Consider the following 25,749-nt stretch of genomic DNA (forward strand, 5'->3'; position numbering starts at 1 on the left):
GCCCCTCACAGGCCCCCGCCCCGCCCGAAAACTCCGCCCCCTCACGGGTCGGGCGAGACCCCAGTCCCCCCGACGCTGCGTAAGCGGTTCTCGACCGCCCCTCGGCTGTGGTTGCGGTTCTGCTCTAGAACGCCTCCTCCTTAGAGGCCCGCGCGCTCCCCCACTTCCTGCTCCGGCCCAGTTCCCGCGCTCGGTTCGAAGATTCCGTCCCGCCCCGGAGGCAGAGCTGGTGTCCAGCCAGCCGCCGAGGAGCCACGGGTGCCGCCCCCCGCGAGGGTTTTGGAGGTAAACGGAGGCCGGACCCGGGGCCGGAGAGCAAGACGTTCCCAGCGGGCCTTCCGGGACGGTAAACCGCCTCTTCCCGCCGATTCTCACTGCCCCTTCCCCCACTAGCCCGCCAGGCTCTTCTGTCCACTGGATTATCCAGGCAGGAATACTGGAGCGGGTTGCCATGCCTTCCTCGAGGGGATCTTACCCCCCAGGGATGGAACCCAGGTTTGAGAGAAGACCAGTGTTTGGCAGTCCCTTTGTTGTTGCATAAAACTGAGGACTAGGACCTCCTCCCAACCTGAACAGTGGTTCGCATGCAGTTATTTGTAAGAAATAACTAGTGGAGTAGGTTTTTTAAACCAGTCCCATCACCCCATAGTGAGGCTCAGACCCCTTCCTGTGCTAAACTCTCTTACCAAAATGATGCTCCAGTTAAAGCAGTAGCGGGTTTTCTGTCTTTTGTGTAAATTACACTAATTTACTTTAGAGAAACTTTAGAGGAAAACAGTTGGCAGTGTCATCTCAGTTTTGAAATTTCTTTTTATAAAGGTGTCTCCCAGGTGTCAGAACTTGATCTGGGCCTCCAAGGGAAAGACTTTGGGGGAAGGTGGGCGGCACTCCAGGTGAGGGAAATGAGCAGGAGTGGGCCAGATCTTGCAGGCAGTGGTCATTATGGTTCATTTGGTGAGAAGGCTGAACAATAAGAAATCAAATGGGCAGTGGTTTAGGGCCAGATTTTGAAGAGTTTGGACTTACTGAGGTAAACTTGAGTATGCGTTAAGTGAAGCTCTGAATCATTGAGTGTCTCTAGGAAGAGTTATGTAAATTAAAAATTTTTTTTTATTGGAGTACAGTTGAGTTACAGTGATAATTCGTTTCAGGTGTACAACAAGAGTGATTCAGTTACGCGTATATTCATTCTTTTCCAGATTTTTTTTTCTCATGTAAGTTGTCACAGAGTATTGAATAGAGTTCCCTATGCTTCTCAGTAGGTCTTTGTTGGTCATCCGTCATCTATATAGTAATGTGTATGTGTGTTAATCCCAAGCTCCTGATTTATTCCTCCTATTCCCGTCACATTTCCCCTTTGTAACCATAAGCTTGTTTGCAATATCTGTTTTCTAAATAAGTTCATTTGTATCATATTTTTAAAAACTTAGATTCCACATATGAGTGATATGGTAGGATATTTGTCTTTGTATGACTTCATTTAGTTTGATAATCTCTAGATCCATCCCTGTTGCTGTAAATGGCATTATTTCATTCTTTTTTATGGCTGAATGATATTTCATTGTATATGTGTACCGCATGTCTTTATCCATTCCTCTGTTGATGGACATTTAGGTTACTTCCATGTCTTCGCTACTGAAAATGGTTTTAAGGGTGATTCAGTTCAGTTCAGTTGCTCAGTCGTGTCCGACTCTTTGCGACCCCATGAACCACAGTACACCAGGCCTCCCTGTCCATCACCAACTCCCGGAATTTACTCAGGCTCATGTCCATTGAGTTGGTGATGCCATCCAGCCATCTCATCCTCTGTCATCCCCTTCTCCTCCTGCTGTCAATCTTTCCCAGCATCAGGGTCTTTTCAAATGAGTCAGCTCTTCGAATCAGGTGGCCAAAGTATTGGAGTAAGGGTGATTAGTCTGGCAGAATTAGGCTGTTTGGTTGGGAAATCCTGTGAGCAGCGTAGAAAGGTGAAAAGAATCAGAAAAAAAGCAGTGTACCACGGAATGTTTTCTTCTTTTACAGGAGACTTTTGGGAAATTTAAATTTGAGTTACTTTGTTCAAGCATAGGCAAAGTGATTGAAGTCGGGGGGAGGGGGTAGGAAAAACTCAGTATATTTAATTACGTAAAGAGTGTATTCACCTGGGAAATAAACTGAATTACTGTAAATGAAGTTTTAGTCACATACTTTATTATGAATACTTTAGCAGTGGGAGAATTAGTATAAATGTATTACAAGAGGCCCTGAAAGGAATGATATTAAGAAAACATTGCCAAATACTAGAACATTACTAAATATTAGAAGTGCAACATACATGTCAGAAAACACAAAATACTGTTGAAACTATTCTCAGAACAGAGGGAGAAGTTGGAGTTGGGGAATAAAAATTGACTTGTGATTAGACAAAAAGGAAGCTAGGAGAACTGGGCTGGAGAGAACCTTGGGAGGCAGGCTTCAGTGTGTGTGTGTGAGTGTGTGTGTGTGTGTCTGTCTGTGTGTGCGTGCTCAGTCAAGTCTGACTCTTTGAGGTCACATGGGCTAGCCCACCAGGCTCCTCTGTCCATGGATTTTCCAGGCAAGAATACTGGAATGCGTTGTCATGCCCTTATCCAGTGTATCTTTCCAGCCCAGAGATCCAGCCCTCATCTCCTGCAATGCAGGCAGATTCTTTACCACTAGCATGGAAGCCAGGAATCATGAAGCATGTGCCGACTGTCCAGCTGCCCCAGGGACCGGGTGGTAAAGTGTCAGTAGATGAGCGAGTCTAGCCGTAAACCCAGGGAAACCAAGGCTGCTTAGGTTGGCTTTCTGGGTCATCTCTGCAGCCCCGTTCTCACTGCCTTCTCTCACTAGAGTTACTCTCAAACACTCAGCCAGCCTTTTTTCTAGCCTGACCACCTTTAGTTATAAAATCGGTATAAAAAATGGTTAAACAATCTTTCCTGTGCAAATCTAGGAAATAAAAGCGCTCTTAAGCCTGCTATTTTAAAATGCAACAAATATTTTTCTCTGGGGCTTGGGAATTGTTACAAAAATAGTTATGGTCCCTGTGTGAAAAGGGGTTTTCATGTTTAACTATATACATACAATAATAATAGCTTCCCCACCAGGAGTTGAAAGCACTTCTAACGTGGTGATATGTTCTCCCAGGATGTAGGGATAAGGAATATGACAGCCCAAAACCAGAATGCCAGATGCTTTCCTGTTCACTTCCTCCGCTTTTGTCGTTCACCCCTGCTGCTTGAATAGTCTAAGCTCCAGCTGTCTTTCGACCCAGCTGTTAAAATTTTAAAACCGTGCAAAGAACATAACGTATTTTGAACTTCTCTCTCTCTCTCGCTTTTTTTTCTGTTGACATGCATGGTTTCCTCAGTCTAGTAAGTGTTAAATTGGTTTTATATTGTGACTGTGACTTTTATATATACTTCTGTGGTCACACTAATATTTTTACAAAACCAGAAAAAATTTTTCCTGATACTGTGTGAACCTCCACATGGTTATTTCTAGCCAGTTATTTGTTTTATATTAGTCAGTTCACATCTGATTGGATTCTGTAGTTTATTTTCTTCATTAAGTAATTGGTGGACTTTATTAAAGGTTAGTTTCATAAAGTCAGGGCTTCCCTGGTGGCTCAGAGGTTAAAGCATCTGCCTCCAGTGCAGGCAACCTGGGTTCGATCCCTGGGTCGGGAAGATCCCCTGGAGAAGGAAATGGCAACTCACTCCAGTATTCTTGCCTGGAGAATCCCATGGACGGAGGAGCTTGGTAGGCTACAGTCCATGGGGTCGTAAAGAGTCGGACACGGCTGAGCCACTTCACTTCACTTCACTTCACTTCATAAAGTCAGTTCTCATCTAGGAGACTAGTTGTCTCCTAACTGTCTAAATGGAGGAGACTTATCCATGTGTGAAGCAGATTAAATTAATACTCAGAATCTATCTAGCAATAAGGAGCAGTAGCACTTATATTGAAAACACAGTTGTATTAAAAATTGCCCCATCTCTTCAGTGAAATTGTATTCTTTTCCTAGGCATATCTGTTATAAAATTTATGTTGATAGAATTTTATTTCTGTTTCTTGGTTTATAATTTTCATGTGGATTGAATCTAACTCTGAGAGAATGAAATTTCTTAGTCTGTTATGAGTCAAATTTGAAGTCTATGGATAATATGCCTTTTTTTCCCCTGACAGTGTCATAATATTCCTACCCTCTCTTAATCTTCTAGGGTGATTCTGTTTTTCCTTCCAGAAAATATGTCATTTGCTCATGAATTTATGTCATTGTAAAGTTTTCTGCTAGCATTCAAGAGTATGTTTATCAACATAAAGTTCTAGATATGCGTTGCTAAAGGAACATGGGGATTTTGCCTTCAAATGCTTTAGTATATGTTACTCTGTCACTTAAGAGAAACTAATGTGTCTGTTTTCTGCATACATAAATTACAACATAGTTGAAACTAGTGAAGAAGGAAACTACTAGTTATTTCTATTTCTTTGTAAAAACTAGGCCAAAGCTTGCTGGCTTTAAAAACAATTTTTTGGGCAGTTCTTTGGATCTCTCACCTAAACTCACTCAGGCTTACTTGAGCATTGAGTTCAGGTGATGATTTAAGATGGCTTAACTCCCATATCTGATAGTGGTGCTGGCTAATGACTGGGGTACCTTGGTCCCAGGGAGAAACTGTGAGGCTTGAGCTATAGCGTGAGGTTCTCAGAGCAGGACTCCAGGCTCGCCAAATCCCATGCGTAAGCACTTACTAAACCTCTACTTGCTTCACATTTGTCGGTGTGACCTTGGCCAAAATCAGTCACGTGGCCAAGGCCAGCGTCTATACGGGCGTGGTCTTAGGTAGCAGCTCTTGATAGGACGGATGCCAGAGAATGTGTCCCTGTTTTTTCTCTACGCTGGCAGCGTTTCCCCTCTTCTAAAATCCTGTCCTTTTTCCTTTGTGAGTAAACCATAATCCATCCCAAATTGGGAAAGTATTGCCTGACCCCCTTACCTTGGTATGGCTAACATGGAAGCCTTGAATTCAAAGAAAAACATGTCATTAATAAATGGGTTACAATGCAATCATTTCAATTTACTAATCACAAAAATAGAGTTATTAAATTAACAGAGATGAAGATTGATTTGGGGCTTCCCTGGTGGCTCAGATGCTAAAGAATCTGCCTGCAATGCAGGAGACTGGGGTTCGAGCCCTGGGTCAGGAATATCCCCTGGAGAAGGAGCCTACCAACCTCAGTATTCTTGCCTGGAGAATTCCATGAACAGAGGAGCCTGGTGGGCTAAAGTCCATGGGGTCTTTTTAAAAATCATGCTTATGATTACCATACATCCCAAACCAAAACTAACCAATATTGTAATTTCTTATTCATACACTGGGTTATCCTCCCAGCTATAGGTGTTTGAGGAGAAAAGCAGTGGGCACAAAAGGAAAAGGGAGCTAAGAATTGTACAGTGGTGCCTTAGAAATGAATTCTGCACTCGGAAATAATAGCACAGGAATGCCACCCACCATGTGGGCCAGGTAGATAGCACTTGATGTAACAAAATGGTTATAGTAAAAACCATACTGATGCAAAACAAACAAACAAACACATATTTACATGATGTAATTTGCAAAACATTTTCATGTTGCATGTGTCCTCAACATAACCACCTAAAGATCATGTTGCGTCCCCTTTTTGCAGCTGATTACAATTTAGAGAACTTCAGGTCTCCTGCATTGCAGGCGGATTCTTTACCATCTGAGCCAGCAGGGAAGCTGGCGAACTTCATTAACGGTTCAAAACTGTAGCACTGTCAGATGAAAGAGCCAGGATCTAAAGATTTCTGATACCCACTCCTGTCCTTGTTTTACATTAAAACTTCATGTAAAACACGCTGTGGAAGCAGATAGAGAAATAAGCAGAAATGAATTTTGAAGTTTTACAAGACAAAATATATTCTAAACGCGGAAATTGACGTCCTTGTTTGTTTGTTTTAGTTGTAATTGATAGAAGTCGTACATGGGACAGGATTTAGTCTTCCCACACTCCTGATCCAATGAAGAGAAAATGGGAAGCAACGCTGAAGCAGATTGAAGAACGAGCGTCCCAATATGAGAGGAGACCGTTGACCTCAGCGTACAGACCGAGGTTGTCCAAGCCGGAAGAACCACCTTCCATTTGGAAACTGTTTCATCGGCAGACTCAGGCTTTTAATTTTGTTAAAAGCTGTAAAGAGGTAATTTTACTCATCTTTTTCTTTAGGGCTACTATAACTTAAGATTTCCAAAAAGACTCTGTTGGCTGTCTTCATTTCAGGCCACATATTTTACCAGAAGAATTTAATTGCAGTCTTTTTATACTATTTAGGAAAAATATCCCTATGAGTCATTAACCATTTACTTTATATTAATAATGAAAAAGGGTGACATATCCGGTGCCAAATAGTTTAAAAAATTTGTAATAACATAGAAATGAAGCTATGCTTAGAGGAAAAATGACTATTCGTGGACTGAAAAATAATAGTATGAATTTAAGAGTAAAACTAACATAATACCCACAGAAATATCAGCAAGGAGAGTGAGTGGTGTGTGGGGTTTTAAGGATGAAATTAGGGATCAGAGATTTGAATTTGAACAATGGCAAATGAAAATGTCTCAAATGTCATAGCTTAGCATTGATAAGCCCTAGAACTTAAATCATCCTACCAAAGCACCCATGTTTTTTTTTCTTTCTTCTGTCCCCTTTGTGTTTTGGAGTAGTAGAGTGGATTTGTCATAATTTCCAACACATTAGGAAAGGGGGAGGAAGAAATGCTTGCTACATGCTGGCCTTACAAAGGGAGTGGTACTCAGAAATAAACAAGCAGCTGTGTATTGCACATCGATTGTTTGTTTGTTGGGCCCTGTTGGGAATATAAAGAAGTATAATGAAAAGATGAATGTATCCAGCATAAATGAAATATATTGTGATTCCACTCATTAATGATATATAAAAATATGCTAGAAGTTTTTAAGGGGGAGGACCTTCTTTCCCTAGTAACTTGTTAAAGTTAAGCATTTTAAAACTTCCTTAAGCTTTTGAGATTAACATTTAAATATATTTTTTAAGTGGTTCCCTTATGTTTTTGTATGTTCTAGGGAATTTATTAATTTTAGCCCAAATTATAATAGTGTTCAGGTAGTTTTAAAAATTACATAAATTAGTAAGTAAAATTACAATAGGAAGTCAAACAAATGATTACGAAATATTTATTTTTTTTCTTTTTAGTCTGGATGTTCTGTTTGCGCCTTAAACATGTATTACCTGAGTGACTAAATATAAGTAAAAACAAATAATTAGATTTTGACTGGCATTGATTTAGTGATTCATTTTCTTGTTTTTAATAATAGAAATGTTCCAGTTTTTGAAAATTTGAATGGTAAAATTCTATATGAACACTTAATAGCTATAGTTGATTTTGAATTTGCATTTTTACTAACATTTGATATTTTTGATTTTATAAAGGAAGTTCATGTGTTTGCTTTGGAATGCAGAGTGGGTGATGGACAGCGTATTTACCTCGTAACAACCTATGCTCAACTTTGGTTTTACTATAAATCCCGGTAAGTAGCTTTTAAAAGAGAGCACGTTGAAGTTACATTTCCTTCATCTGGAAATGCTTGTGAAGTTAAATCAGGCTGCCTGGCCTCTCATAGTTCTCAATCACCAGTTAATTACCCCTTTACTATTGGAATTAATTCTGAAGTTTCCTTGTGATAAGGAACACTGAATCTCACCAGGTGCTAGGAGAGAGAATTTGTGTGTGTGTGGAAATGCCTGTACTACGTGATGACACAACTCCCCCATCACTTTTTTTGTTCAAATTAGTATAAATGTTTTATTTGCATACAATGTCACCAAGTAGTTTATCAATCAATTCAGCATTTGTTCTTAGTAACCCATATTAAAGGCATACATCTTTTTTCAGATTACTCAAATGACACCTTTATTTTTAGCTAATTTTCATTTATGGATGCCTTTCAATTTTCTATCACCTGGACAGAGCCATGATTTCTGTCAGTTTTTTCCATTTCTGGCATCTGTTGTAGAGATCTCTGCAAATAGATAAATCTGTATATATGTCTTCCCCTGGCTAACTTCACACCTTTTTCTCCCCTGAGCATTCTTAACATTTAAGGCCAGAGGCAGGGCCAGACTCTGAGAGGAGAGTGGGCCCGTTATTTTTATTGCTGCTTCTGTTTTACCTTTCCCTTCTTAAAGTCATACCCCTCTTGGTACCACTGAGAATGAAATTGCAAATGTGAGCATTGAAAGCTCCTTGAAGCCAGATGATTCAGAATGTGTGTAAGCAGTTTTTAAAATATTCTTAATGAAAATATGAAAGTTAAAAATTTTCATTAAAAATTTCATGGACTCCCAAGTATATGTGATTCCAGGATCCCAGTTTGAGAAAGTTCTGTTCTCAAACAAAATTTGCTTCATGGTAATATCAAAAGCAAATATAAAAGTGATGTCTGATATCAAAATCATCTGTGAATAAATAACAGTATGAAGTTAAACTGTATTTTTGTTAAGTAATGTTACAGAATGTGATTATTATATCTTATTTGATGGAGACTCTTGATACTGTGATCCATAAACTTGGGGTCAGCAGTTCATTTTATCTTGTCTTCACTATGTCATAGTTATATGTCATTAAATCACAGTTAATATGCTATCTTGAGATACAAGAGCAGCTTCTATGCTTTAAAAAGAATGAGATATAAGCCTAACCATCTTGAATTATTCAATTCAGAAGAAATCTCTTACACTGCTATGAAGTCATTCCTGAAAATGCTGTGTGCAAGCTTTATTTTGATTTGGAATTTAACAAACTTGCCAATCCAGGAGCTGATGGGAAAAAGATGGTTGCATTACTCATTGAGGTAAATTTCAGACTCAGGTTTTTCTCCGTATATCTACTTGTATATCTTTCCCTCATTCAGTCATTAAAAGAATTAAACGAATCCAGACCATGTAACATATAGGTTCAATGTTTCTCCTCCTTTTACTTGTTACTCGTACTTTTGACTTTCATTTCTTAATAGCACTCTTCAAAGTAAACGTCTGAAAAGGAGGAAGTTTCAGTTTATGTCTGTATATTTCATAATATTACTGTATCCAATTAAAAACAACTGAGAGAAGTGGCAGTTTGGGAATTTTCTGTTTCTTATATATTCTTTTACATTACAGTTGATTCTGAGTATTAAGTAATTTTTACAGTAAAAATTGAGTTCTGAAATAAACTTCAAGAAAATTCAGATGAAAATAGTATGAGAATTTTTGAGCTGGCAGAAATTTTGGAAACTCTTCTTACATCATCATAAATGAGGAAGCCAAAGGCTAGAGAGACTTAATTCCAGTTCCAGGTCCAACAACTAGTTACTGGCAAAACCTAGTCTCAGTTCAGTTCAGTTCAGTCGCTCAGTCGTGTCTGACTCTGCGACCCCATGAATCGCAGCACGCCAGGCCTCCCTGTCCATCACCAACTCCTGGAGTTTACTCAAACCCATGTCTATCAAGTTGGTGATGCCATCCAACCATCTCATCTTCATCTGTCGTCCCCTTCTTCTCCTGCCCCCAATCCCTCCCAGCATCAGGGTCTTTTCCAATGACTCAACTCTTTGCATGAGGTGGCCAAAGTACTGGAGTTTCAGCTTCAGCATCAGTCCTTCCAATGAACACCCAGGACTGATCTCCTTTAGGATGGACTGGTTGGATCTCCTTGCAGTCCAAGGGACTCTCAAGAGTCTCCTCCAACACCACAGTTCAAAAGCATCAATTTTTCGGCTCTCAGCTTTCTTCACAGTCCAACTCTCATATCCATGCATGACCACTGGAAAAACCATAGCCTTGACCAGATGGACCTTTGTTGGCAAAGTAATGTCTCTGCTTTTTAATATGCTATCTAGGTTGGTCATAACTTTCCTTCCAAGGAGTAAGTGTCTTTTAATTTCATGGCTGCAATCACCATCTGCAGTGATTTTGGAGCCCCAAAAATAAAGTCTGCCACTGTTTCCACTGTCTCCCCATCTATTTCCCATGAAGTGATGGGACCAGATGCCATGATCTTAGTTTTCTGAATGTTGAGCTTTAAGCCAGCTTTTTCACTGTCCTTTCACTTTCATCAAGAGGCTTTTTAGTTCCTCTTCACTTTCTGCCATAAGGGTGGTGTCATCTGTATATCTGAGGTTATTGATATTTCTCTGGAAATCTTGATTCCAGCTTGTGCTTCCTCCAGCCCAACGTTTCTCATGATGTACTCTGCATATAAGTTAAATAAGCAGGGTGACAATATACAGCCTTGACGTACTCCTTTTCCTATTTGGAACCAGCCTGTTGTTCCATGTCCAGTTCTAACTGTTGCTTCCTGACCTGCATACAGGTTTCTCAAGAGGCAGGTCAGGTGGTCTGGTGTTCTCATCTCTTTCAGAATTTTCCAGTTTATTGTGATCCACACAGTCAAAGGCTTTGGCAGAGTCAATAAAGCAGGAATAGATGTTTTTCTGGAACTCTCTTGTTTTTCAATGATCCAGCAGATGTTGGCAATTTGATCTCTGGTTCCTCTGCCTTTTCTAAAACCAGCTTGAACATCTGGAATTTCATGGTTCATGTATTGCTCAAGCCTGGCTTGGAGAATTTTGAGCATTACTTTACTAGCGTGTGAGATGAGTGCAATTGTGCGGTAGTTTGAGCATTCTTTGGGATTGCCTTTCTTAGGGATTGGAATGAAAACTGACCTTTTCCAGTCCTGTGGCCACTGCTGAGTTTTCTAAATTTGCTGGCATATTGAGCGCAGCACTTTCACTGCATCATCTTTTAGGATTTGAAATAGCTCAACTGGAATTCCATCACCTCCACTAGCTTTGTTCATAGTGATGCTTCCGAAGGCCCATTTGACATCACATTCTAGGATGTCTGCCTCTAGGTGAGTGATCATACCATTGTGATTATCTGGGTTGTGAAGATCTTTTTTGTACAGTTACTCTGTGTATTCTTGCCACCTCTTCTTAATATCTTCTGCTTCTGTTAGGTCCATACCATTTCTGTCCTTTATCAAACCCATCTTTGCATGAAATGTTCCTTTGGTATCTCTAATTTTCTTGAAGAGATCTCTAGTCTTTCCCATTCTGTTGTTTTCCTCTATTTCTTTGCATTGATCACTGAGGAAGGCTTTATCTCTCCTTGCTATTCTTTGGAACTCTGCGTTCAAATGGGAATATCTTTCATTTTCTCCTTTGCTTTCACTTCTCTTCACAGCTATTTGTAAGGCCTCCTCAGATGACCATTTTTGCCTTTTTGCATTTCTTTTCCATAGGGATGGTCTTGATCCCTGTCTCCTGTACAGTGTCACAAATCTCCATCCATAGTTCATCAGGCACTGTATCAGATCTAGTCCCTTAAATCTATTTCTCACTTCCACTATATAGACATAAGGGATTTGATTTAGGTCATACCTGAATGGTCTAGTGGTTTTCCCTACTTTCTTCGATTTAAGTCAATTTGGTAGTAAGGAGTTCATGATGGCCATGAAAAGATACCCCTTATCCAAGGTAAGGAGCAGCGGCTACACTTTGCTGGAGCAGCCGTGAAGAGATACCCCATGTCCAAGGTAAGAGAAACCCAAGTAAGATGGTAGGTGTTGCGAGAGGGCATCAGAGGGCAGACACACTAAAACCATAATCACAGAAAACTAGCCAATCTGATCACACGCACCACAGCCTTGTCTAACTCAATGAAACTAAGCCATGCCATGTGGGGCCACCTAAGACGGTTGGGTCATGGTGGAGAGGTCTGACAGAATGTGGTCCTCTGGAGAAGGGAATGGCAAACCACTTCAGTATTCTTGCCTTGAGAACCCCATAAACAGTATGAGAAGGCAAAATGATAGGATACTGAAAGAGGAACTTCCCAGGTTGGTAGGTGCCCAATATGCTACTGGAGATCAGTGGAGAAATAATTCCAGAAAGAAGGAAGGGTTGGAGCCAAAGCAAAAAAACTTGGTCTAGAAACATAATTATCATTTATTTTTAACAAAGAAAAAGTATAGTTCTAGTGTTTATTTTTGATTTAGCAATGTCAACTAGGAAGTTAGTAATAAGAAGAATGTGGGCTTGTGCAACTAAGCCCTATTAGGTTCATTTATAAAATCTTTTAAGATTGTACTGGTTAAGGTGTACTGTATTAACTGTTATTTGGCCTCAGAGTAGGTATTAACATTAACTATTTTTTGTTTTAGATGTTAACTGTAGATGACTCATAATGTTAGAAATACATCCAAATTAAAATGTTTTTGATTAAGAATATCTGCTGATTATGATCGATGTCTACATGTTTTATTATGTTTATTTGAAAAAGATATGAAAATGCTGTTAAAAAAAAATCATGTTAGCTTTCTCCTGGCTTTGAAGCAAAAAAAGTACACATAAGTTCCCCTAGCCCTCCCAACAAACAGCAAAAAAGTTATGTTTTTCTTAAGGTAGCTATTGGACTCTTAAAAATAAATTTAAATGTTTTATTTCATTATAGTTGTTATGTTTAATTTTTAACCTTAATTACATTTTAAATAATTGATAAACACTGACTCTGTTCTGATGTATGATACACACTTCTACTACCTAAGGAAGGATTTATTAAATCGTCTCTGGCGAACAAGGAATTAAGATACAAAAGAAATACTTCATTGTATTAGAAACTAGAAACATATCCTTAAAGGAATCAATACTAGTGCAAATCCTACTTTTAATAATGATTAATAAATATTGGTATGGCAAAGATCATGTAGGTATTTAACTTTTTTTCCTTCTCATTCTTTATAATCTTACACAAATTAGTCTTAAACCACTAATCTTTTACATTAGCAGAAGTTGGAAAAAGTAGAGATCTGAATTTAAAATTATACAGCATTTTTATATAACACATTTATCATGTTGGTAGAAAAATTATTAGGATTATTTTACTTATATGATCTTTTAAATGATTATATTGAAATTAATTTCATTTATTGGTTACTTTGTAACAAGCTTACAATCCAATAAGTACTTTTCCTTTAGAGTCTCTGTGAGGAGGTATAAGTTAGATTAACTGTTACAATAGATTGTTAATAAATAACTGGCTAGTCATAACTAGTGATAATATGTAATGCCCTTTGATTCAGTAACTTAACTGACAGTTTCAGTAAGCAATTTCTGCCAAAGGGAGTGAATTCTGGTGCTTAAAGTGTTTTATAAAACTGTTGATAGGTAACATCGCTCAAATAATCATTTATTTTTAACGTCTGGATTTTACAATTTAAATGTTGAAATAAAAACTTTTAAAGTTGAGTTATAGTTAAGTTACAGCATTATGTTAGTTTCAGGTGTACAATATAGTGATTTAAAACTTTTATAGATTATAAATTTTATTTAAAATTTAACTTGGAAAAGAGAACTTAAGGGAATTATGAGTATTTTTATTACCTCAGAATTATTTTCTGTAGAGCTCGACTTTATTAATTTATCTAAATCCTTTCAGTGTTTACTGTTGTCAGTGTGGCTCGGCATTGAGAATACAATGGTTAGCCCAAAGAGGTGTGATTTCCGCTTTCGTAGAGTTCATCGTGTAATGGAGGATAATAAGTTAGGATAGATGTACTGCCATAATAAAGACCTAAAACTAAAATGGCATAAACGAGATAGAAAGTTATTTCCCTCTCATGTAACTCCTGGATGTGACTCCCTTGTATTAGAGATGAGGCTTGGTGCTTTGCTGTTCCTAAGATGCCTTTATTTACATTGTCCAAGAGGGCTCACCACCCCTTTGTCTGCATTTTAGTCCATAGAACAGGGGAAAGGGTGAGCATGCCCCTCAGCTTTCAGATTGTAATGTAGAAGCGGAATATTTTCCTTCGGCTCACATCCTGTTGGCCAGAACTTGGTCATGTGGCCCCCACATTACTGCAAGGGAGTCTGGGAAACGTGGTCCTTTTTCTGGATGATATTGTATCTATCCATAATCAGGGTTCTGTGACTACAGAAGCAGGAGAGAACGGATAGTGAGAAATATTCTCTGTAATATAGAGGAAACTTATCAAAAATTTCACACAAATTAACATAAAATAGCAGCTGCGTAAGTGCTACAACTCGAGGTAGAGTATATGGGGGAATCTGATGTAGATAAGGAAATTGAGGCGGCCTTCTCAAAAAATTTACTGAAGGAGAGTAGGACCAGAGAGCCTGGTGGGAGATGGCATGCTGTAATAATAGCAAAATAACATTAATAAACACAGTTTATTGCTTAACTATTAGGTATCTAGGGCTTCCCTCAGAGCTCACTTGGTAAAGAATCTGCCTGCAGTGCGGGAGACCTGGGTTCCATTCCTGGGTCGGGAAGATCCCCTGGAGAAGGAAATGGCAACCCACTCCAGTATTGCCTGGAGAATCCCATGGACGGAAGAGCCTGGCCGGCTCTGGTGACCACAGGGTCTCAAAAGTCAGACACGACTTAGCAACTAAAGCACCACCACCGTTAGGTGTCTAATCCCAAGATAACCCTGCATGGTGGTTCTTAGTATGTCCGTTTTGCAGAAGAGAAGACAGGCTTCATAAGCGACCCATCCTATGACCGCACAGCCACGCTTTTACGCAGTTATATGTACCAAGCGCTGGGCCAACGCTTTACTCTCATTCTTCTCTTTGCTTCTTACAGCAACCCGAAAAGTTGGGTTCTGTCATTATCCCATTTTGCAGCTGAGGAATGTTAGGTTTGGACTTGACTAAAGTGACAGATCTGTTAAGTGGCAAAGCTAGAACTCAAACAGGTCTTTCTGATTTCTTATTTATTTATTTATTGAAGGATAATTGCTTTACAGAATTTTGTTGTTTTCTGTCAAACCTCAACATGAATCAGCCACAGGTATCCATATATCCCCTCCCTTTTGAACCACCCTCCCATCTCCCTCCCCATCCCACCCCTCTAGGTTGACACAGAGCCCCTGTTTGAGTTTCCTGAGCCATAGAGCAAATTCCCATTGGCTCTCTATTTTACACATGGTAATGTAAGTTTCCATGTTACTCTTTCCATACATCTCACCCTCTCCTCCCCTTTCCCCATGTCCATAAGTCTATTCTCTATGTCTGTTTCTCCATTGCTGCCCTGTAAATAAATTCTTCAGTACCATTTTTCTAGATTCTGTATGTGTGCATTAGAATATGATATTTATCTTTCTCTTTCTGACTTACTTCACTCTGTAGAATAGGTTCTAGGTTCATCCACCTCATTAGAACTGACTCAAAGGCATTCCTACTTATGGCTGAGTAATATTCCATTGTGTATATGTACCACCACTTCTTTATCCATTCATCTGTCAATGGACATCTACGTTGCTTCCATGTTCTAGCTATTATAAATAGTGCTTTAATGAACAATGGGATACATGTGTCTCTTTCAGTTTTGGTTTTCCTCAGGGTATAAGCCTAGGAGTGGGGTTGCTGGGTCATATGGTGGTTTTATTCCTAGTTTTTTAAGGAATCTCCCTACCGTCTTTCGTAGTGTATGTATTAATTTCCATTCCCACCAATAGTGCAAGACCTTTCCCTTTTCTCCACACCCTCTCCAGCATTTATTGTTTGTAGACTCTTTGATGAGGGCCATTCTGACTGGTGTGAGGCAATATCCCGTAGTTTTGAGTTGCATTTCTCTAATAATGAGCGATGTTGAGCATCTTTTCATGTGTTTGTCAGTCATCTGTATGTCTTCTTTTTTTTTTTTTTGTATGTCTTTTTTTTTTGACAAAGGTCTGTTTAGGTCTTTCCCCCACTTTTTGATTGGGTTGTTCGTTTTTCTGGCATTGAGTTATATGAGCTGCTTATGTATTTTGGAAATTAATCCTTTGTCAGTTGTTTCATTTGCTATTATTTTCTCCCATTCTGAGGGTTGTCTTTTCACTTTGCTTATAGTTTCCTATGCTGTGCAAAAGCTTTTCAGTTTAATCAGGTCCCATTTGTTTACTTCTGTTTTTATTTCCATTTACTCTAAGAGGTGGGTCATAGAGGATCTTGCTTTGATTTGTGTCATCAAGTGTTCTGCCTATGTTTTCCTCTAAGAGTTTTTATAGTTTCTGGTCTTACATTTAAGTCTTTAATAGAGTTTATCTTTGTGTATGGTGTTACGAAGTGTTCTAATTTCATTCTTTTACATGTAGTTGTCCAGTTTTCCCAACACCATTTATTGAAGAGGCTGTCTTTGCCCCATTGTATTTTCTTGCCTCCTTTGTCAAAAATAAGGTAAAAAATAAGGTACCCATAGGGTTTTAAACCCATGGGTTTATTTCTGGGCTTTCTATCTTGTTCCGTTGGTCTGTATTTCTGTTTTTGTGCCAGTGCCATACTGTCTTGATGACTGTAGCTTTGTAGTGTAATCTGAACTCAGGAAGGTTGATTCTTCCAACTCCATTCTTCTTTCTCAAGACTGCTTTGGCTATTAGGGGTCTTTTGTGTTTCCGTATGAATTGTGAAATTTTTTGTTCTAGATCTGTGAAAAATGTCATTGGTAATTTGATGGGGATCACATTGAATCTGTAGACTGTGTTTGGTAATATAGTCATTTTCACAATATTGATTCTTCCTACCCAGGAACATGGAATATCTCTCCATCTGTTAATGTCATCTTTGATTTCTTTCATTAGTGTTTTATAATGTTCTGTGTACAGTTCTTTTGTCTCCTTAGTTAAGTTTATTCCTATTTAATTCTTTTTGTTGCAATGGTGAACAACCATTGCAAGCTTCCTATAGGGTGAGATTTGTGCTGAGTTTGTTTGTTTTTCCTCTGATGGGCAAGGCTGAGTGAGGCGGTAATCCTGTCTGCTGATGATTGGGTTTGTATTTTTGTTTTGTTTGTTGTTTAGATGAGATGTCCCGCACAGGGTGGTACTGGGGGTTGGGTCTTGTATTCGAGGGGCTTCCTTTGTGCGGTCTCACTGTTTGATACTCCCTGGGGTTAGTGCTCTGGTAGTCTAGGGTCTTGGAGTCAGTGCTCCCCACTCCAAAGGCTCAGGGCTTGATCTCTGCCTCAGGAGGATCCCCCGCTGCCCTCTGCTCCCATGGCCAGGGTGGGTGCTCCCGCAGTCCTTCCCCCTGCTGACCTGTTCTCCACGGCTCTTTGGCCGTTTCTTCGGGACCGCTCCTGGGCTCTGGGCCTCGCCTCCCTCACCTCATTCCCGGGGTCGCTGGGCTTCCTTCCCAGCATCACATGGAAACGCTACGTGTTCAGCTCATTTGCTGTTTCCTGTTTCCTGACATTGTTTCTGGTCTTTCTGATTGCTAGTCGTGTCCTCCTGACCCCGTGCTTACTTTCCTGTGATGCATAACTGTCTTTATCATCATTATCTAGCCCCAGAGGCCTTATTCTTGAGGTAGGTTTGGGCTCAGTGTACACGAGGAACTTTCTGAAAACTAAAATTATAAACAACAGAATTAGTGACTTTTTAACTCATAGATAATATTTAAAGAGCTGCTTAAAAGTATTTTTATTGTGAGTTTAGAGATTAACATATAAGGTAAATTATTTGAATCTTGAGAGGCCTTCAATCCTGAGAGCCTATGAATTTTTTAACATAAATGTGTAGTAATTTAAATATACATATTTCAATAAAGTAATTCAACAAATTGTTATGTAATCTGATATCAAAATAGGTTAGACTTATTTGTACTAAGATTTGAATTTTACTTATGAAAAAATTTTAAAACAAATTAAAAATAATGTTTAATTAATTTTCCTTGCATTCTCAGCATGTTTGTAAAGCACTTCAAGAGTTTTATAGGGTTAACTGTTCAGCTGAAGATGTTCTCAACTTGGATTCTAGCACCGAGGAAAAGTTTAGCCACCATTTAATATTTCAACTCCGTGATGTGGCATTTAAAGATAATATTCATGTTGGTAAGTGAGCTGTTTTTTTTTTTAAGTTGCAGTTATATTGAAAGCTTATATTTTCCTTTCTTCTTAAAGTTTTATATTTGTCACATTTAATGGTCATAAATCATGATTTTTCATGTTTTCAGGATTTGCCTCTAGTTCTAGACTGACTTCTGTGCCCGACACAGTTTCGATGCATTCGTGTACTCAGGATATCCTTGGCAGTGATGCCTCTTGCTTTGGATACTGGGATGGTCATGCATGCCATGGGCCTGGTTTCTATTCCAAGAAGAGTCATTTCAGAAGTTTTCTGGGTAATGCAGGAGAGACCCAGTTCAGGTCTTACCTGTGATGCCTCAGAGTGGGATTTCTGACCTCTGCTTTAGCGTTTTAGCATTGCTTTATCCTTTAATACATGAGGATTGGGCTTGAGTTCCAGGCCACACTCATGAAGCCTTGTTTGTTGTTCCAGGTCAGATGGTAGGGTGGGGAGAAGTCTAGATGTGTAACCCTGAAAATATAACATGAGGATTAATTCCAGGACTAGACATTTAGCGGGGTACAGGCCCAGATATAAGTGAAATCATTGCAAAGGACAACAAATAGGCAGAAAGGAAACACTGAAAACCAAGGTCTGAATAAAGGTCAAACTCCTGAGTGTATGTCTTAGCAGAGGTAGGGCAAGCAGGTGATTGACTGAAGTTCAGGTAACAGGTAATCCATTCAGAACAAGTATCTGACAATTTCAAGGGTACCATGGGCAAAAGCGTGAACAGAGCTATTAATGGACTGGCATGAAGTCAAGGTCTAATTGCTGGAGTAGCGTAACACAAGGTCAAGTGGCCTAGTGTGCTGTGAACCAAGGACTCATTATCTTCCCATTTTCTGTTTGCTTAGTTGGTTATTTCTTCTCTCTTTAATCCCTAGTTGTTGTTCAGTTGATCAGTCATGTCTGATTCTTTGAGATCATATGGACTCCAGCACACCAGGCTTCCCTGTCCCCCACTATCTCCTGGAGTTTGCTCAAACTCATATTCATTGAGCCAATGCGGCCATCCAACCATCTCATCTGCTGTTGCCCCCTTCTCTGCTGCCTTCAATCTTTCCCAGCATCAGGGTCTTTTCCAGTGAGTTAGCTCTTCACATCAGGTGGCCGGAACATTGGAGCTTCAGCATCAGTCCTTCCAGTGAATATTCAGGGTTGATTTCCTTTACGACAGACTAGTTTGATCTTGTTGTCCAAGGAACTCTTAAGAGTCTTTTCCAGCACCACAGTTTGAAAGCATCAGTTCTTTGGCACTCAGCCTTCTTTATGGTCCAACTCTCACATCTGTATATGACTACTGGAAAAACGATAGCTTTGACTGTATGGACCTTTGTCACCAAAGTGATGTCTTCTGCTTTTTAATACACTGTCTAGATGTGTCAGAGCTTTTCTTCCAAGGTGTCGGAGCTTTTGTCCCAAGGAGCAAGTGTCTCTTAATTTCATGGCTGCAGTCACCGTCTGCAGTGATTTTGGAGCCCAGGAAAATAAAGTCTGTCACTGTTTCCACTTTTTCCTCTTCTGTTTGCCATGAAGTGATGGGACTGGATGCCATGATCTTAGTTTTCTGAATGCTGAGTTTTAAGCCAACTTTTTCACTCTCCTCTTTCACTTTCATCAAGAGGCTCTTTAGTTCCTCTTTGCTTTCTGCCATAAGGGTGGTGTCATCTGCATATCTGAGGTTATTGATATTTCTCCTGGCAATCATGATTCCAGCTTGAGCTTCATCCAGTTCAGCATTTTGCGTAACGTACTTTGCATGTAGGTTAAATAAGCAGGGTGACAGTATACAGCCTTGATATACTCCTTTTCCAGTTTTGAATCAGTTCATTGTTCCATGCCTGGTTCTAACTGTTGCTTCTTTTCCTGCATACTGGTTTCTCAGGAGGCAGGTAAGGTGGTCTGTTATTCCCATCTCTTTAAGAGTTTTCCACAGTCTGCTGTGATCCACATAGTCAAAGGCTTTGGCACAGTCTGAAGCAGAAATAGATATTTTGCGGGAATTCTCTTGCTTTTTCGATGATCCAGTGGATGTTGGCAGTTTGTTCTCTGGTTCCTCTGCCTTTTCTAAATCCAGCTTGATCATCTGGAAGTTCTCAGTTCACATACTGTTGAAGCCTAGTTTGAAGGATTTAGAGCATTACCTTGCATGTGACGAGTGCAATTGTGCAGTAGTTTGAACATTCTTTGACATTGCACTTCTTTGGGATTGGAATGAAAACTGACCTTTTCAAGTCCTGTGACCACTGCTGAATTTTCCACAATTGCTGGCATATTGAGTGAAGCACTTTCACAGCATTATATTTTAGGATTTGAAATATCTCAGCTGAAATTCCATCACCTCCACTAGCTTTGTTTGTAGTGATGCTTCCTAAGGCCCACTTGACTTTATATTCCAGGATGTCTGGCTCTAGGTGAGTGATCACACCATTGTGATTATCTGGGTCATGAAGACCTTTTTGTACAGTTCTTCTGTGTATTCTTGCCACCTCTTAGTCTTCTGCTTCTGTCAGGTCCATACTATTTCTGTCCTTTATTGTGCCCATCTTTGCATGAAATATTGCCTTAGTATCTCTGATTTTCTTTAAGAGATCTCTAGTCTTTCCCATTGTATTGTTCTCATCTTTCATCACTGAGGAAGGCTTTCTTATCTCTCCTTGCTGTTCTTTGGAACTCTGCATTCAGATGGGTATATCTTTCATTTTCTCCTTTGCCTTTCACTTCTCTTCTTTTCTCAGCTATTTGTAAGGCCTCCTCAGATAATCATTTTGCCTTTTTGCATTTCTTTTTCTTTGGGAGGTTTTGGTCACCACCTCTTGTGCAGTGTTAGGTACCTCCGTCCATAGTTCTTCAGGCACTCTATCTGTCCCATCTAATCCCTTGAATCTATTTGTCACTTCCATTGTACAATCATAAGGGATTTGATTTAGGTCATACCTGAATGGTCTAATGGTTTTTTCCTACTTTCTTCAATTTAAGTCTGAATTTGGCAATAAGGAGTTCATGATCTGAGCCACAGTCAGCTCCCAGTCTTGTTTTTGCTGACTGAATAGAGCTTCTCCATCTTCACCTGCTAAGAATATATAATCAATCTGATTTCAGTTAAGACCATCTGGTGATGTCCGTGTGTAGAGTCGTCGCTTGTGTTGTTGGAAGAGGGTGTTTGCTATGAGCAGTGTGTTCACTTGGCAAAACTCTCTTAGCCTTTGCCCTGCTTCAGTTTGTACTCTAGATTCAATACTTATTTATATCCAAGCTTTCATCCCTTGGATATTAGTAATTATCCAATCTGTCCTTGTCCTTCTTTTCATTCTGTCTGTAACCTTCATGATCATCTGGTATTGTGGCTTCAGTTCCCATCTGTGTGTTGATGACTCAAATCTTTATCTGCAGGTAAGATTGGTCTCACATTAGACATCCCCACACACACTTCAAACTCAGCATGTCTTTAACCACACTCCTCGTCTTTTCCTCCAGACTTGCTCCGTCTCCTGTGACACGTATATCTGGGTGGTGTGAGTGTCCACCCAGTTACCTCGGTAGAAATGCTGTCACTCACTGTAGTCAGATAGCGAGAGTGATCTGATGATACCACCTGTGTGCCTCGGACTGTTCCAGGATCATTCCTTGCCTTCCGGGAAAAGTGCAGAGGTCCTAGTTCACGCGATGAGGCCCACGGGGTGCTGGCCTCGCCTCTGACGCTTGGCGGCTCTTGCTCCGTCCTTCAGTCGGCTCCCCCCAGGCCACATTTTCCCTGGTCCTTTGCACTTTTTGTCGCCGCTCTCTGGCCAGTTCACTTGGTCTGCTGAGATTCAGTGTAGGTCTTGTCATCTGAGAAGCCGGGTCTGTTACCTCTCAAACCCGAAGACTTTGGGGTCTGGGTTGCAGAGCGCACACAGTACCTGTTAGGTCGGAGCATCCACTGCCTTTCAGGGAAGTTTCTTGTTTTTGTTTTGTTTTCTCTGTTGTAGTTAATGTTTCTTTAGGGCATGGATTGATTCTTATTCACTAATGTATTTCCAGATCTTATCAGGTGATAATGGCTTTGTCCATAACATTAATAAGATAACAATCGCAGCAGCAGTCATAAACAGAAGCAGTGATTTAACATTTGCTGAATGAATGGCTGCATGTTAGGTGGGCTCTAGTCAGGGTGTGGAGATGGAGCCCTCAGCAGGATATTTCTTTGGTTCCTATTTACTCCCCACAGTCTGCTCTGTGACTCCTAGCCCCAAGGCTAAAGATTGAGATTTGTTGCTGGGGAAGAAGGGGAGAAGGGAACTTGGACAGGTAATTAGCAGTGTCTGCTACAGCGATTTTCTCAAGACAGCAAGCTGGGCTTGAAATCAGATTCCATCATGCCGACTAAAATAAGAAAGGCTTTACTGTCAGAGCAACATAAGCAAACGTACAGAGAGACGAGTCTGTGGCTCACGTGGGGAGCAGTGGGGTCTAGAGTTGCGAGAGTGGGAGACAGCCCCCGGTGATTGAGTGGGGTGCCATGGGGGGTTCTGGTGCCCAGCATCGTGAGCGGTCAGAGCCAGAGGTGCCGCGACTGTGAAATAACCCAGTTCTCCCCTGTGGTTCCTCTCTCTCGCTGTGTCTCGGTGACGTTGCTATTCCTGTTGTCAGCCTTTCAGAAAGAGGAATCAGGCTAGGTGTACGCACACAGACCGTGAGCAGGATGCCCAGATTTGCTCTGCTTGAAGCCCACCGCTGCCAGCCTGCCACGGAACCTGACACTCTATGACTGATACGTTCTTCTGGGTCATTCCCAGCCGGCGGTCACTGTGTGAATGATGAGGGGAGGGAGATGCGCCGGGGAAGGGCAGCAGAGGGCAGAGCTGTTTCTGGTGTCGGCGTTAAGGTGGCCCCTCCGCGGTCCCAGCCTGGCCCCGTTGGCTCCCTGCCGCAGGTCAGAGGCCGCCCGACCTGCTCAGCACGACCTTCACAGCCAGTCTGCAGCCACGCCTTCCGAGTGTCAAGTGATACCCAGGAAAATTGACTTTATCACTTTATTGCTTTACTGTCCTTTGATATATCACGATTATAGCTGCTTCAGTAACCACGCGTTCTTTGTGTCAAGTAGGTGTAATTTTTTGTACATTTCCAGGAAAATTGACTTTACCAATTTTTTGCTTTATTGCCCTCTGATATATCATGATTTTTTTTTTTAACTCAGTATCTGTTTCCCTCATCCCAGAGATAATCTTGTCTGATATGATTGCAAACATCGAATGGTTTTGCTTTCATTTGGATGCTTAGTGTTATACAAGATAGTGAATTTGTTCCTTTGATTAAGGAAGTAATTGAGTCTAATTTGGAGGAAGAATTTTGAACTTAGAGCATGTGTATCTTGTAATTTTAGAGTTCAAGCTGTCTGGTAAATAAGTAACAAACCCAGACTGTACTAGCTTTAAAGATTGAAATTTAGTTTTTCATATAGTAGTGCATCTGTCCACTGTTGTTACAGCCTAACCAAATTATTTACTTGATTTTTGCGGTATAAACAATACATGAAAGTTTAAAGAGGCTCTGGACTGTCATATCATCTTTTCTAGGTACAGATATCACTACTGATACTTAGAGCTCTTAGAATAAACCTTGACATACAGTAAATGTATTTACTTGCTTTAGTTCTGGATTTTAGTTATTGGGCCACAGCCCAGCTCATGGCCACATAGAAGGGAGGAAGATCATGAACCTTAAACTGATGGCTGTGAATGTCAGGGTTCTTGGGGATGTCAGGGCAGGTAAAGGAGAGAGAATCAAGTTCTGAGAAATTTGCTGACATCCTGACTTCAGGAGACTATGGCAGAGCTTGGTAGAACACTGTTCACATATATAAGCCTTGCTTTATTTTATTTTATTAATAAATAAAATTCTTTAGTCATTGATTTGAATGTAAACTCAATTCAGTTTGTATTCATCCAAGTGCGTTTTGGTGACAGAGCATTAGACCCAGGCCCACACTAGCAACAGTGACAGATCTCATGTTAACCTTCCCTTCTGAGGTTTGATCATAAGTTACACAAGCTCCCTTGTGAAAGGGAAGTTAACGATTACACAAGAGGAAGGGCACGTAGGAGAGGTGTGTTACAATTTGTAATAACTACTCAGCCTTAAAACCAGAAATCAAAAATTGAAGCCCTACTGCGTAAAATTGCCACATGTGGCTCTGGGCCTAGATCTTGTTACGGTTTGCACAAAAGAATTTGATTAACCTTTTTATTTTTCCTTTAGGTAATTTTGTGCGAAAAATCTTGCAGCCTGCTTTTCACTTAATTGCCAGTGAAGATGATGATATGACCCCAGAGACGACGGGCCGTGAATTTACCCGTTTTTCTGAAACACCAAGTGAACAAGGAACTTGCTTTAGTGAAATGTCCACAGATCACAATGTAGGGGAGGGCTGGACATCGAATTCAGAGAAACTGGGGAGGCTGGGGTCGGCTCAGCAAAGCAGCCCTGCTCTTTCGTTTTTAATAGTGAAGAATGACATGGGAGAAAAGCGTCTTTTCGTGGATCTAGGTAGGTGGAACTGACCGCTTTCTGTTCCTGGAGCTGCGTGCTTCTGTGAGGCACCACGCCGTGCCCGCTTGTCACTCACCTAGGATGCTCACCCCAGCACTGCCCCTCGGTGAGAGCGGGGTCACGAGCAGAGTGGGATCTGTGAGCCCAGGTGCTGGAAATCTCGGAGGTTTCTGGGCTGAGATCTCAGAGAGGGCCTGGGGGGCCCACAGACAGGCTGGCCGGGGCTCTGGAGGAGGGTGGTTGTGGCCAGTTCCTGCTCTGAAGTGCTCACAGGGTCCAGGACAGCGCACAGTTGGGTCAGCAGTCCCCAGCACTGCTGACAGGCTTAATTAGATGAAATAACCTATAAACAGATACAATGTAACAGTGACACTGGTGGGCAGAGTGAGGCTGGCATGTTCTCACTGAAGAGCTTTGCGGGGGCTGCGCCTGCTGCGATCACCAGGCTTCTTCAGCTGTGCTCCGATCTGCCCTGCCGGCTTCTGCTTGCTGAATCCGAGGGTGTGTGTAAGAAACACTGGCCTGAGACCTCAGCCTTGTTAGGTAGCACGCAGGCCAGTCAGCACCCCTAATTCAGCTGAGCTCCCATTTGGCAACCTAAACCCGACTTGGTATTGAGCTCTAGCTTGTGATTTGAAAAGCTGTTAAGAGCAGCATTTTTTCATTGATGGTTAGAGCAATTCACAGAGCTTCTGTGTCTACAGCTTGAAGAAAAGAGAGTTTAAACTATAAGCAAGGTTACCAGGCCAGCCAGGCTGAGAGTAGGGAAGTGTATGGCCTGTCTTCCCAGCACCCCTGAAGACCTAAGAGTTTGGAAGTATAATAGCCATACCTCGTTTTATTACACTTCGCAGATACTGCATTTTTTTTTTACAAATTAATTTTTACAAATTAACTAATATCACAGTTTTTCCAGCAGCATTTGCTCGCTTTGTGTCTTTGTTTCACATTTGGTAATTCTTGCAATATTTCAGACTTTTTCATTGTTATTATATATGTTTTGATGACCTATGATTACTGGTCTTTGATGTTAACTACTATGACTTGAAGGCTCAGATGATAGTTAGAATTTTTTAGTAATAACGTATTTCATAATTAAGGTATTTACATTTTTGAAGACAGTACTGTTTGTACCTTTAGTGAACTGCAATGTAATGTAAACATAACTTTAATATGCACTGGGAAATGAAAAATTTCGTGTGACTCTGTTCTGGTATCTGCTTTTATTGTGGTGGTCTGGAACTGATCCC

The 25,749-nt window shown here is 40.6% G+C and overlaps 1 protein-coding gene across 6 annotated transcripts in view; it reads left to right on the forward strand.

The window, feature by feature from the left end:
• The first annotated feature begins 10 nt into the window (after positions 1-10).
• PRIMPOL (primase and DNA directed polymerase) overlaps positions 11-25,749 on the forward strand; it is a 52,853-nt gene continuing 27,114 nt past the window's right edge. For 3 of the 6 annotated variants that reach the window (XM_043893526.1, XM_043893528.1, XM_043893530.1), the window contains exons 1-6: positions 11-346; positions 5,991-6,229; positions 7,498-7,595; positions 8,789-8,918; positions 17,799-17,946; positions 24,209-24,496. In XM_043893526.1, the coding sequence (XP_043749461.1) occupies positions 6,050-6,229; positions 7,498-7,595; positions 8,789-8,918; positions 17,799-17,946; positions 24,209-24,496 (844 nt within the window). In that variant the 5' untranslated portion in view covers positions 11-346; positions 5,991-6,049. Of the gene's footprint in view, positions 347-5,990; positions 6,230-7,497; positions 7,596-8,788; positions 8,919-17,798; positions 17,947-21,997; positions 23,051-24,208; positions 24,497-25,749 lie in introns of those variants that run through there. The other 3 variants (XM_043893529.1, XM_043893527.1, XM_043893531.1) reach the window with 3 other exon arrangements.

This window comes from Cervus elaphus, chromosome 32 (assembly GCF_910594005.1).
Source record: "Cervus elaphus chromosome 32, mCerEla1.1, whole genome shotgun sequence".
NCBI lineage: Eukaryota > Metazoa > Chordata > Mammalia > Artiodactyla > Cervidae > Cervus > Cervus elaphus.